The following is a 12,213-nucleotide window of genomic DNA, read 5'->3' on the forward strand; positions in this document are numbered from 1 at the left end:
AAATATATATATACGTACATATATATGTATATGTACGTATATATATATTTATACAATCTGAGTTCTTAAATTTGGGAGAAATACTTTTATAGGAAAAAAATTACACATAAGAACTTAAGAATTCTAGGGGCGCTTGGGTGGCTGAGTCGGTTAAGCGTCTGACTCTTGGTTTAGACTTAGGTCATGATCTTGTACATAATTTCGAGCCCCGCATTGGGCTCCAAGCTGAAAGCACGGAGCCTGCTTGGGATTTTCTCTCTCCCTCTCTCTCTGCCCCTCCCCTGCTCTCTCTCTCTCTCTCTCTCAAAGTAAACTTAAAAAAAAAAAAGAATTTAAGAATTATAACATTCTTTTCAAGTAGAATTTTGTTTTTATCAAAACTGCCTCCATATGCTTTAATTCCTTCTCAGTGTTTCAGTGGAAGTTATGCAAATATGAAGGAATAATCCTAGACAGAAAAGTACAAAGATGATAATCATTATGTTGTAATAATGTTTAAAAAGGAAAAAAAGGAAAAAGAACTTCAGAAGACCAAAAACAGTGTGGTGATGGAGAGAATTCGGAGTTTCTCGCAGTGCCCCCCAATCTGCACACTTCCACACTAGCAAAGGCAACACATCCACCTTTTTTGTTTTTAATTGAATGAGAACAGAGAAAGATTATGATAGGCACTGCATTTATAAGGCAGTTTGAGAATATAATGATGCAGGAAATAAACTGTTTTCATTCTTCACTTTGGATTGCTTTACCCAAAAGGCATTATCTAGTCATACTGCTGGAGAATTTTAAACTGTAGGAGGCACGATTTGTTCTGACTGCTGTCCTGTGCTATGCAGCCTTAGTAAAGTTGCTTAATGAACTTATGTGCTTTATTTGGTCAGAATGAAATGGGAGATAACCCTCCACTTGAGTTGGCATGCAGTAGTCACAAACTGGAAGCAAAGGACCTGTCTTTTTTTGCCCTTATCTTTCTAGAATGTTGCAGTCTGTGGAAACTGAAATGCTTTGTGTCACCAACATTGCTAATTTCTCAGGTGCTATGCTAAGATCCCTTAAGTTCTCTTGAGCACTGGCAACTCAATTCTGCTGCCACATTATTCTTGGCAGGAGGAGCAGCATGGGGAAGATGGCATAGGCGTCTGGATCCCAGCTTCCCTCACGTTGAATGTGAATGAAGTCACATTGCATGCTCAATCTCTGCACTTGCCAATCCCACACCTTTTTCCTGGACTCCATGACAGCTTGAACAGACGTAAAAGGTTTCCCCCTTTCACCTATGTCCTCTCCCAGCATCCCCAGAACGACTCAGGCATTAGACATCATCAGGTAAGGGCCAGAGGCTCAGAAGAGTTAAATCACCACCCAAGTTCACACAGCCCACAGCTGAGCAGAAGGGCCTCTGACTCCACATCCTCTTCATGCCAGCCTTCCTTTGAAGCTTCTTGTGGGCAGTTCACAGGCTTCCCAGAAGCCTGCAAAGCTCATTTCATTAAGCCTCTTCCATAGCCAAATAGGTCTGTGATGAACCACTCACATCAGTGGTTGATATGAATACGTAGAATATCAGAGGTGCCCTAGGCGAGTCACTGAATGGCACCAACCTTCAGGAGGCGGAGTGGGGGCAGTGGGCCAACTCCTCCTGACCCAGTTATCTTCGCTTGCGTCCTGGCTGCCCAGAACTGACATTCTGCCTGGGGCACACAGCAGGGCCCACCCACCCACCACGCCACACTTTGGTGTGGTCAAAGTCAAGGGAAGAACCGCTACAACTTACCTTCAATCTTGCAGTCAAACCTAGCAGCGCTTCCCTCCACAACTTCTAAATCACGGATGGTCTTAGAGAAATAGGGTTTTACATGGGGCTTTTCCTCAGCAACAGCCTCAAGGAAAGCTTGGGACACATCTTCTAGGAGACAGGGAAGGAAACACGGTCAGTTCTTCATTTCCTATTCTCTTCCCTGGTTTAAAAAAGTTGATTTTCTTTTTAAGTTGCTGTAATTCAGCAAATAATGTGGCTTAGGGGACTGAGTCAAGTACACCTTTCTCCTGGGGACAGGTTGGCCTGCCGCCACATGGTTTTGGCAGAAGAGAGAACTGTGACAAAACTGTGGAAATGTTTGAACTCCCTCCTTCCTTTATGCTGACACACTGAAAAAGGAAATAATCTTTAAAAAGGATTTTTGGCTGCATTCCATGCTGTCTCAGGATTCAGTGCAAGGGATCGAAGAAGGACAAACCATACCAGCTGTCCCGATCTCTGTCCCTGCTTTGCCCTCCCTCCTATAGTAGCAGGCCCTTCACCTGCTCCTTGGAAAGGGGGTCCTAGACATGCCTTCAATTTACCAGTAGTTCTGTTCTCCACACTCACCCTGCCTTCACAATGTATGACTACGGAGCAGGATCTGGGATTGGTCCAGGGAAAAGCTGTGACTTGGAGGGGCTCCTATATACTCTCCCTTCCCTTCAGGCTATTTCTGGGTCATCTGGGGAGTGCGGATCAGGAGCGACCAGGCCCACGTGTTGCAGACTCTGCCCCCAGCTGCATCAGAGCAGCCCAGCAAGCAGCCTCGCCAATTACCCGGCTTTTATGCACAAGAGGGATCCAGACCTAGCTTCTCACCTTTGGATGCCAAAAACACCAGGCAGCGGGAGTTAGGGGGGTGTCTTTGGCCAAATGAGGCGCCTCAAGAAGGTAAAGGCCAGACCCTGCATGCACCTGGAGCATGGAAGAGGCCAGAGCCTTCACTGAGGAGATGGTCGGGGCAGCATCTCAAAGGCGGTGTGCAAACAGCTAACTAGCCCTACTGGTCTCCAGGAGGAGCCCCGTCACGCGCAGTCTACCCCATTCAAATGGCATGTTTCAGCATCGTGACAAGTGCCAAAGGAATATGGACTAAAGGTCATTTTTTAAAAAAAAGAAAAACACAAAGGCAGTAAGAATATGGAAGGATATTTTTTTAAAAGATACTACTATATGTGATTTTTATGTTTACCTATCAGTATACAAATCTCACTTTTCTAATGAGAAAAGGAAGCTTTTAATGAAGTCTTCACTAGTTCTTATGTAAAATATAGGGAAAAGAACAGCGGAGGTCACCTGGTCCTATGAGACAATAACTTTCCCTCTGAAAGTAGCTAAACTTAACGTTGAACAATTAAAGAATAACTAGCAGACTTAGTAATTTTGGGGCAACCTAAAAGTAGTACTGAATTTTATCCTTATAGTTTATATTATCAAAAAAACCCAAACCCCCCTTAAAACCTCAAAATGTCCCTCCATCCCTCAACCCTTCCTTTCTTGCCAACTAGAGCAAATGGAGCTCCTTACCTTCAGATTCTAATTTTTCTGCATTGAGCGGGCTGGTTGGTGATCCTGTTGAGGATTTCCTGCCACTGAGCCCTGAGATCATTGCCATAGAGGACAGTCTTCCAATGGCTCTCACAGCATTGCCCGTTTTCTGGAAAATAGACACTGGCGTTGGACTCAGGCGGTGTCCCTGGTTCCCGTTGGGCAGTGGGGCTCGGGGAAAAGAGCCTAGCCCCAGAGGTGCAGCTGTCCTTGAAATGAGGACCTCCCCAGTGCCGAAGTTCTGCCAGAGGAGTGAGCCCAACCTTGCTCTGCTCAGCACTATCAGCGTGTCAGAAGATGTTCGGAGAATGGAATGGGGCCTGGAACCAATGTGTGCGTTAATGTGACTAAACAAGGTCAACATGAGACAAAAACCCTTTTCATACTGTGCTTCAACTCCCATAAAAGGGATAGTTTATATAAAGCAACTGCAGGCTGAGACAGCTCCAAAGACTTATTGCTGATGAGGCCCAGTGGGGCTGTTTCTCGTAAAACAATACTAGCAATAGGATTTTAATTGGTCCAGAGAAAGTTACTACGGATCCCACAGGTCCTGATGCAAAGGGAAAAAAAAAGCATTCCATTGACCTTGGGCAAGTCGCTTAACCTCTCTGGGCTCCAGTTTCCTTCTCTGTATAAGAAGGGGGTTGGACAAGATGATCTCCAAGGTCTCATTAGTTCTGTTTATGATTCAGATACTTAAGAGATTTCCAGAAACACTCTGGCTGGCCCCAGCACAAGTCTGTGAATGCACAGTGAAGTTCTGGAGGGGTGCTCTTCCCTGATGTACACCCAGCCATCAAAAAGAAGCGCCCGAAGAAATGAAAAGCAGCGGTGCTTTGCTTTTCTGAGATGAGGAACCTTGGAAGAAGAGAGAATTTCTGCTGAAAAGGATGCCAGAACTTGAGATGAAAATTTTCTTTGTATTATGAAAATTCTACCAAGCACAGGATTTAGATCAGGAAATCCCCAATAATACACAATCGTGTCTATGTTTCTCACCTTCAAGTGAAGTGTCTTGCCCCTTTTCTAAGGTCAGTGGAAAGACGAAGTGAGAAACTAAGGCATAAGCAACTCTTTCCACCCCTACACCCAAAACATCTTTTTAGGCACCCAGATACTGTATGTCCAGAGTGCAGACGTTACCACAGGCTGGCTGCTCAGAGAGAAAAGAAACAGCCTGTACATAGGCCAGTGGCTAGCACTCATCTACTGGACTGTAAACTGTCCCTGCAAAGCCATCTCCTCCTGAACTAACTTCATGTGCTCAAGTATTTCAGTAAAGCCTCACAATTTTCGACTATCAGGAAAGCCAGTATATCTCCAGAAAAAAAGATTATTTTGAAAGTAAAGGATTACAGGGCACTAGGGACTCATAATGGTGTGTGTGTGTGTGTGTGTGTGTGTGTGTGTGTGTGTGTGATTTAAGTGGAGATCTGCTATGACCACAGCCACTTTTCTGTTTGTCACATGCCATCCTTATTGCAGACTATTTTCATGCACTTTCGACATTCAATCCTGCTCTGCCCTCTGGCCATCCACCCTCTTGCACACATACATCACTGCAGTGTGGTAATGTTTATGGCCCTCTATCACCATGGTGAAGCTGGGTCACTCTGAACAGAGCACAGAAAGCCCCAAGTGGAGGTGATACAGTGGGTGGGGGAAGAAGGTGAGAGATGACAAATGACCAACTTAACTGTGTGCACAGGCACTGTGGCCTTGCAGGCAAAATACCTGCAGACTGAGCCCACTTGGCAGTCTTTTCTGCTCTTCTGGGAGAGGAGGTTACTGGTGACATCACTGACCTGTCTGTTGTGCTAGCTGGAGAGACCCAGCTCTTCCCCTGGGAGCTTATCCTGACCTCAGGAATGGGTAAGAGGAGGTGCCAGCCATGGCAGCCCTCCCTATGGAGCTGACGTCAGACCAGACTATTTCCTGGTCAGCCAAACTCTCAGATCCAGCCCTTCTGGCTCTTGATTCCCTTTATCCAACACAGATTGGTTTGCCTGGGCCAGGAGTCTGTCAAATGAGAGGGTTCATTCTCAACAAAGGTATGTTACTGTGTGACTCTGGGCAAATCAGTTCCCCTCTGTGCATCTCATGTTCTTGGACCAGAAGATTCAAATCTCCCTATAGCTCTAGTCTTTTGCAGAAAGACTAGGATTCATACATGTGACTGTGTAGCCCACGGGCTCCCTAATTCCAAATGCCCAGATTGTGACTGATCAGGACTGTCTTTAGGTGTGGAATAAGGAAGTCTTTCCTCTTCCACTAACAAAATGACTAACATGACGTTACCAGAACAAGGCAGATAAAAGAGAATATTTCAGAGAAGGGATCATATACACATTAACAAATAGGCTATACATAGGAGGAAATTTTCCATCAGATGGAGTGATACAGCATATAATTTCTAAGACAAGGACAAAAGTAAGAAGTGCTTAGTAACGAAAATCTTAAAAATAATCTCCATCAGAATTCAATCTTTGGGAACTAATTTATGAAAAAAAAAATCAGTAGGGAAATTGTCAGAACTAGAAAAGAAATATATATCTATATGTTCTAGTCTTTAAGTTTCATGACTCTGAGCTGAAAATTGGTTGCTGCTTTATTAAGACTTCTGGAAATTTTTAGAATACCAAGAAAGAAAGTTTCAGTTCTCCAAGTTCCATCCTTGTTTGGAGGAAGTCTTTTTCTTGTCTGAAGGCCATTGCCAAGGCTGGGTTCCTGTGCTCCAGGCGGGCGGTGTCTGTACTGGCCTCCCTAATGCCACTCAGACTCCCTCCCCTGGAAAAGCCAGCCAGGGTGACTAACCGGCCTGGTTTGCCCAGGACTGAGGGGTTTCCCAGAATGAGAGTCTTTCAGGGTTAAAGCCAAGACAGACCTTGGCACACTGGAGCAAGTTGGTCACCCTGGAGCCAGCCAACCATCCTAGACCGTACAATATGCCACCAGCTCCAAGACTCCAGTTTTCCCCGAGAAGTGCATAATACCCAAATGTGATGGCCAAGAGTACTCTCTGCTATCCTGAGTCAAAAGCTTTCTTCTCTATGGCCCTGTGGTCCATACTGCAGAAGTCTTTGTGGTTCTCAGAAAATAAAGATGGCTGCCCATAGGCCTCTACTTCCTAGTCCTTAGCTTCCAGGTTTGTTTGTTTTTTTTTTAATTATTTTTAAATTTACATCCAAGTTAGTTAGCATATAGTGCAACAATGATTTCAAGAGTAGATTCCTTAATGCCCCTTACCCTTTTAGCCCATCCCCCCCACCCCCAGCTTCCAGTTTTACAAGCAGAAGCCCTGTTATCCTGCTCAACTCACCCTCGGTGCTACTGCTCATCACATCTTTTGAAAATTCTTTTCATACAAATAAAAAACATACCCTCTTCCAGAATAACTTCATTCTAAGATCAATAATATGATTAGTCATCTAGATGTTGCCCCACTTGTAGGGATTTGCTCTCATGTTAGTTCCTTCCTCCTGGGCCTTTTATGTAAACCACATCAGGATGATAGCAAGGAACCTTCTCTTGTGCAACTGTAGAGATCTCTGGGCCACCCGTATCTCGCCTGGCCCTCTCCCTCCACCACAGTCTACCCCATTTTATTCCATGGCACTCTGCTCCCAACCACACAGAACCTCAGCTGCTCTGAGAGGGAACCCCCCGGTCCAGGTGTGCTAAGGTCCTGATATCTGGGGTAAAAAATGTGGATGGTCAGATGCTGCTGAACCATTATCAGTGAAATTACACTTCAGGGACATCATGTGCCACGTGGGATTCTATAGACTACTTTTGTGTGTAATTTTGTGAAACCTAACCACTATTTTTGTGGAAAAACCATTTCCAAATGCTGCTACCTATGTTAAGATATGAAATCAGGGGTGCCTGGATGGCTCAGTCAGTTGAGCATCTGACTTTGGCTCAGGTCATGATCTCACAGTGAGTTTGAGCCCTGCATAAGACTGTCTGCAGTCAGTGCAGAGCCTGCTTCAGATCCTCTGTCCCCCTCTCTCTCTGCCCCTCCCCTACTCGTGCTGTCTCTCCCAAAAATGAATAAGCATTAAAAACAAAAAGATAGGAAATTAAGGTTTCTCCTCTGAATTCTATCCTTTTCTTTCCCTTCTCACTTCCAGAAAACCTTATGGCCAATAGCACTGTTAACAACAAGAAAAAAATTTAAGCAATTTAAAATATCAGCACAATTTATTGTTCCCTGACCCATTAGATTAAAAAATTTCATTTATTTCCTCTCCCATTTCCTTTTCTCTGCTCCTGTCCCCTGCGTTTAGGCCCCCTCTGGCTTTGGTTCATCATTCAAGCAAACCCCAAAGAGACTCACTGCACTGAGGACAGCCCCACCCCCACACCAGCCACCCTATCCATGCCAGAAATACCACTATTTCTTTGAGATCTGTCAGCCATTGGATCATTAATAAAGCCAACTTAGGTTTTATGGACCCCTTTTTGTTTTTAAGAAACTCAGTTACTCTGATTTCACTGGATTCAAATGACACTAGAGGGTAAGGTAAGCGGCACAGGTGTTCCAACTCGCCTGGCACTTGAGGGAGACAGGAGGTCCACCTAAACCTTCACTGGGGACTAACCAACAACGGACTCCCATCGTGGGGGAGTCCTGGCCGAGCCACTCAGGGGAAGTGGTCCCTTAAACACACATGCCCAAAAGCTGCCCCTTTGCCTCTGCTCCTCTCACCCTCCATGTGAAGTTGTACTTTTTGAGGATTTAGTCATCGCGTATGGTAAATTGCCAGCGTCCCAGTTGCCCCCAAAACAGAGATCTCCTTTTTCTCTGCCACACAGACAAGTTTTACATGCCCTAGTTCCCCCGACTGCCCAGCTAAAGGACTCTGCTCCTGTCAGGGTGAGTTCCTCTGTGCTTTCTCCTCTGTGCAGTTATGCCCTCTTCTCTTCTTCCAGCCCATTTTCCATGACCACTTTCAAAGTTCTGCCCCTGGCAGCATTTCCTCACAACCACGTCCAGCCTCTGGTGTGACTGGCTCTATTCTCCCATCTACACTCACATATATGGGTATGGTAGGCTATACTGATCGTTTACGATTCTTGGTGTGCATGGTGTCCTTTTATGTCCATTTGCTTCAGTACCCTACTACACTATACATTCCTTGAGTACCGAAACCATGTACCCTCCAGTAGCCCAGGAATTTTGTAATACTAATAGTGATAATAAAAAGAAAACAGCTGATGACAAATTCTCTATGGTTTTGGATGACAATTTCATGCATCTGTTAAAAATCAGAGGCAATTTTACATCATTGTTAAGACTGTACTTTGGAACCAGGCTCTGGGTTTGAATCCTTTTCCATTTACTAGCTACATGATCTTCAGTAACATTCCTAACTGTTCTCTGCCTCAGTTTGTCTGGAAAGTGGGGACAATAATAGTACCTGCCTCCTAGCATTAAAAGACTCACTGCATAGAAAGTGCTTTGAATGTTCCCTGACATATGGCCAGCCAGCCATAATATTAGCTACTGGTGTTATTTTCGAACACTTACTATGTGCCACGCAAAGTGCTCAAAGCCAGATGAAGATTATCTCCCATATTTCCCAAAATAATGCTGTGTGATGTTGGTGCCACTATTATTCCCCACTTTACAGGTGAGAAAATGAAGGCACAGTAACGTTGTCACTCGCCCAAGGACACATAGTAACATACAATCTCCCTATGGAGAAGGATGGGGACCGTATCTCTCTTTGTAGATCATGTGCCCTCCTCCTTCGCTATAAAGAAGTATAAGCCTATCCCACTACCTTTAAGGAGATCACATTCTCCAGGGTTGCCAAAAAGTCTTAAAGATGACATTGCTCATCCCTAGCCACGAAGACATGAAATGTCACTCTTGGTCCCAGACTATTTTTAGACGTAAACACTGTTGGATTGAGGGTAGCTTGAATAAAGCAAATGTAAAGGGCAACATCCAAGTCCAAAGTGACTCCCTCATTACCTGCCATTTCCTCCTTGCCATGTACTTCTTCATCCGGTCCTTTGAGAGTTTCTTGGCCTCCATGTTCTTGGTGTCTTTCATTAGCCACGGATGCTGAAGGCACTGGGTGCAGTTCAGGCGGTTTCTGATGGAGGCAGAGATCAGAGGATTTCTGAACAGGAGGGGACCTCAGAGACTGCTGGTTAGATCAGAAATGGGAGGTCACCTGTCCTCGGTCCATCCACCATGATCAGGGTTACTGTGGTCCTGGCATTTTTCCTCTCTTGGTCTGGATTACACTGACTAGATCAGAATAGGTTAGTGTTAAGGCCTAACCACCAAGTAAGCAGGTGGAATCTCATGACCTGCCCTTGGGTCTAAGAAGTGTAAGTGCTCGGGGCACCCGGGTGGCTCACTTGCTTAAGCGTCTGACTTGGGTTCAGGTCATGATCTCACAGTTTGTGAGTTAGAGCCCCACATCGGTCTCCGTGCTGACAGCTCAGAGCCTGGAGCCTGCTTCCAATTCTGTGTCTCCTCCTCTCTCTGCCCCTCCCCTGCTCATGCTTTGTCTCTCAATAATAAATAAACATTAAAAAATTAAAAAAAAAAAAAAAAAAAAGAAGTCTAAGTGCCGGAGGGCAGATATTCTAGGGTGGGGTCATTCTACTGGTCACGTGGGGAAGGGGCTGTGGAGGCCTAATCCTTTAGCCTCCCTATCTGGTGGAAAGGAAGGTAAAACATGAAGCCTAAATCTCTGAGAATCACTGAGTTTTCATGTCTTGTGATGTGGTTGAGTATCAGATTTTTCTTGTTAAAACTCAGAAGTATGTCCTGCATACAATCTATGCATTATGACAACCTTACAAACTGTACTCAAATTCATTTAATCTCTCTGAAAGCTCTGGGAATCTAGAAATAATTCAGGGCCATCACCTTAGTTATAATAGGACTAATAAAGCCCAAAGAACCAGATGCTAACACACATAGAAAAACGAGTATGAGGGGCACCTGGGTGGCTCAGTCGGTTAAGCGGCCGACTTCGGCTCAGGTCATGATCTCGCGATCCGTGAGTTCGAGCCCCGCGTCGGGCTCTGTGCTGACAGCTCAGAGCCTGGAGCCTGTTTCAGATTCTGTGTCTCCCTCTCTCTGACCCTCCCCCGTTCATGCTCTGTCTCTCTCTGTCTCAAAAATAAATAAACGTTAAAAAAAATTTTTTTAAAGAAAAATGAGTATGAGTAAATTTGCTAAGTATAACAAAATGTAGTGATCTTTAGATAAAAGGATCATGGATTATTTTAATTTTCCTATATTCAAATTTTCTACAACTTACATCATTAATTTTATACTAGATGAATATTTTTCAAAGTGCTGAAAGGTGGAGATTTCTGGTTAAAGAGATGTTAAGTTCAAGAGTTTATAGGAATCGAGTATCTTGACGTTTGAAATCAGTTCTTTGGTGAATCCATTTTATGAGCACAGAGGGTCTAGTACAGCTCATTACTGAATTAATTCAAGGTCAGATGAGAAAACAGATATATCCATATTGCCCCATTTACCAAATCTTCAGTGAATGAAGCTTGGTGGACAAAAACCATCCTGGACCAGAGTTATTAGGAAGGAGGTCTGCATCTCTGCAAAGCATCTTGGGAGCAAGGATTGCTCACACTGGAAGGGAACCTAGGTCCCCACAACATCCAGATTCTACCTGAGTAATGTCTATTTCTAACAAAGGCTGTGAGAGCAAAACACTAAGACAGCCTCACTGAAGGAGTGTGGATGTAGCCTCTGGAGGAGTTTGGCCTGAGGTAGTTACAAAGGACTGAGAGGTGGACACATATCGAGGAAATCAGAGCCATCTGAGAGACCTTCCAACACTCTTTTTTTAGCAACTGTGCTCTTGGTCCCAAACAGGGTTTCTCCCAGAGGGGAACAAGATAACTGGTAGCCTCCAGGGGTCTGTGGGCCAGGCAGACAGGGCAGAGCCTGCACCATAAAGTCACCTGGCGAATGCAGTCACCTACCTGTGGAGTCGGGCAGCCCTTCCCCTTTTTACCCTCTGGTGTCTGACCTATTTCAACACCACCCTTCTTCTAGGGCAAAGTGTAGAACTGCTCCCTGGTGCCAAATGCTACTTGGGTTGGGAGGTGGGGGTGGGGGGGGGTGGGGGCGGGGGCTGGAGCCACACCCTGCCTCATCTGGCCACCAGTTTACAATGGGCCAGGCACCCAACAGGCCAGTTACTCCCACCTGACAGCCTGCGGCTCCCTTCCCCCAGGCAGGCCAGCTTTCCCCACACTGGCACAGCCTCCAGCCTACCTGCTGTAATCCCGCAGGTTCCCTCGAGGGGAGAGTGCTCACCTAGGGATTCCGCTCTAGCCTCCCAGCTGCACTCTTCTCTCATGGGGACACTTACCAAGCACCTTATGCAGCTGTTTTATGTGTTCCTCCACCAACCACAACGGCAGCTCCCAGCAGCCCCCAAGGTGGAGGTGGGGAACTGCACAGTTTGCGCGGTGAATGGGGGAAAGGGCGCAGGCTGGGACAGAGCTGAGCCAGAGGTCTGAAATCACGGCCTCACTCTGGCCAGCGGGAGAAGGTACCATGTTCAGGCCGTCAGTTGTTAAGTAATTTAGATATGGAAAAGACATCAAGCCAGAATAGCCTGGGGACATGATTAGGTCCACAATAGGGTACTTGCAGAGTCACCCCTGAAGAGGGGCTGAGGTTTCAGCATGGCATCCCCGGCCACAGCACACAAGAAAATAGAGGTTGTCAATATTCGCACACACAAGCTGCCCCTCTCCCTGCATGCAGCATCCATGAAGTGTTGCTTTTCAAGTGGGGTTTCTGTGCTTCTAAAGACCAGTGGAGTGTCTGGAACCAGGGAGCTGGGGGACCT

General features: G+C 45.7%; 1 protein-coding gene across 7 annotated transcripts in view; it reads right to left on the reverse strand.

Annotated features, from left to right (window-relative positions):
- MYLK (myosin light chain kinase) overlaps nt 1-12,213 on the reverse strand; it is a 280,888-nt gene that overhangs the window by 3,665 nt on the left and 265,010 nt on the right. For 5 of the 7 annotated variants that reach the window (XM_045502294.1, XM_045502293.1, XM_045502291.1 and 2 more), the window contains 3 exons: nt 9,336-9,459; nt 3,329-3,458; nt 1,775-1,906 (listed from right to left, as the gene is read on the reverse strand). In XM_045502294.1, the coding sequence (XP_045358250.1) occupies nt 1,775-1,906; nt 3,329-3,458; nt 9,336-9,459 (386 nt within the window). Of the gene's footprint in view, nt 1-1,774; nt 1,907-3,328; nt 3,459-3,612; nt 3,793-9,335; nt 9,460-12,213 lie in introns of those variants that run through there. The other 2 variants (XM_045502292.1, XM_045502297.1) reach the window with 2 other exon arrangements.

This window comes from Leopardus geoffroyi, chromosome C2, assembly GCF_018350155.1.
Source record: "Leopardus geoffroyi isolate Oge1 chromosome C2, O.geoffroyi_Oge1_pat1.0, whole genome shotgun sequence".
Classification (NCBI taxonomy): domain Eukaryota; kingdom Metazoa; phylum Chordata; class Mammalia; order Carnivora; family Felidae; genus Leopardus; species Leopardus geoffroyi.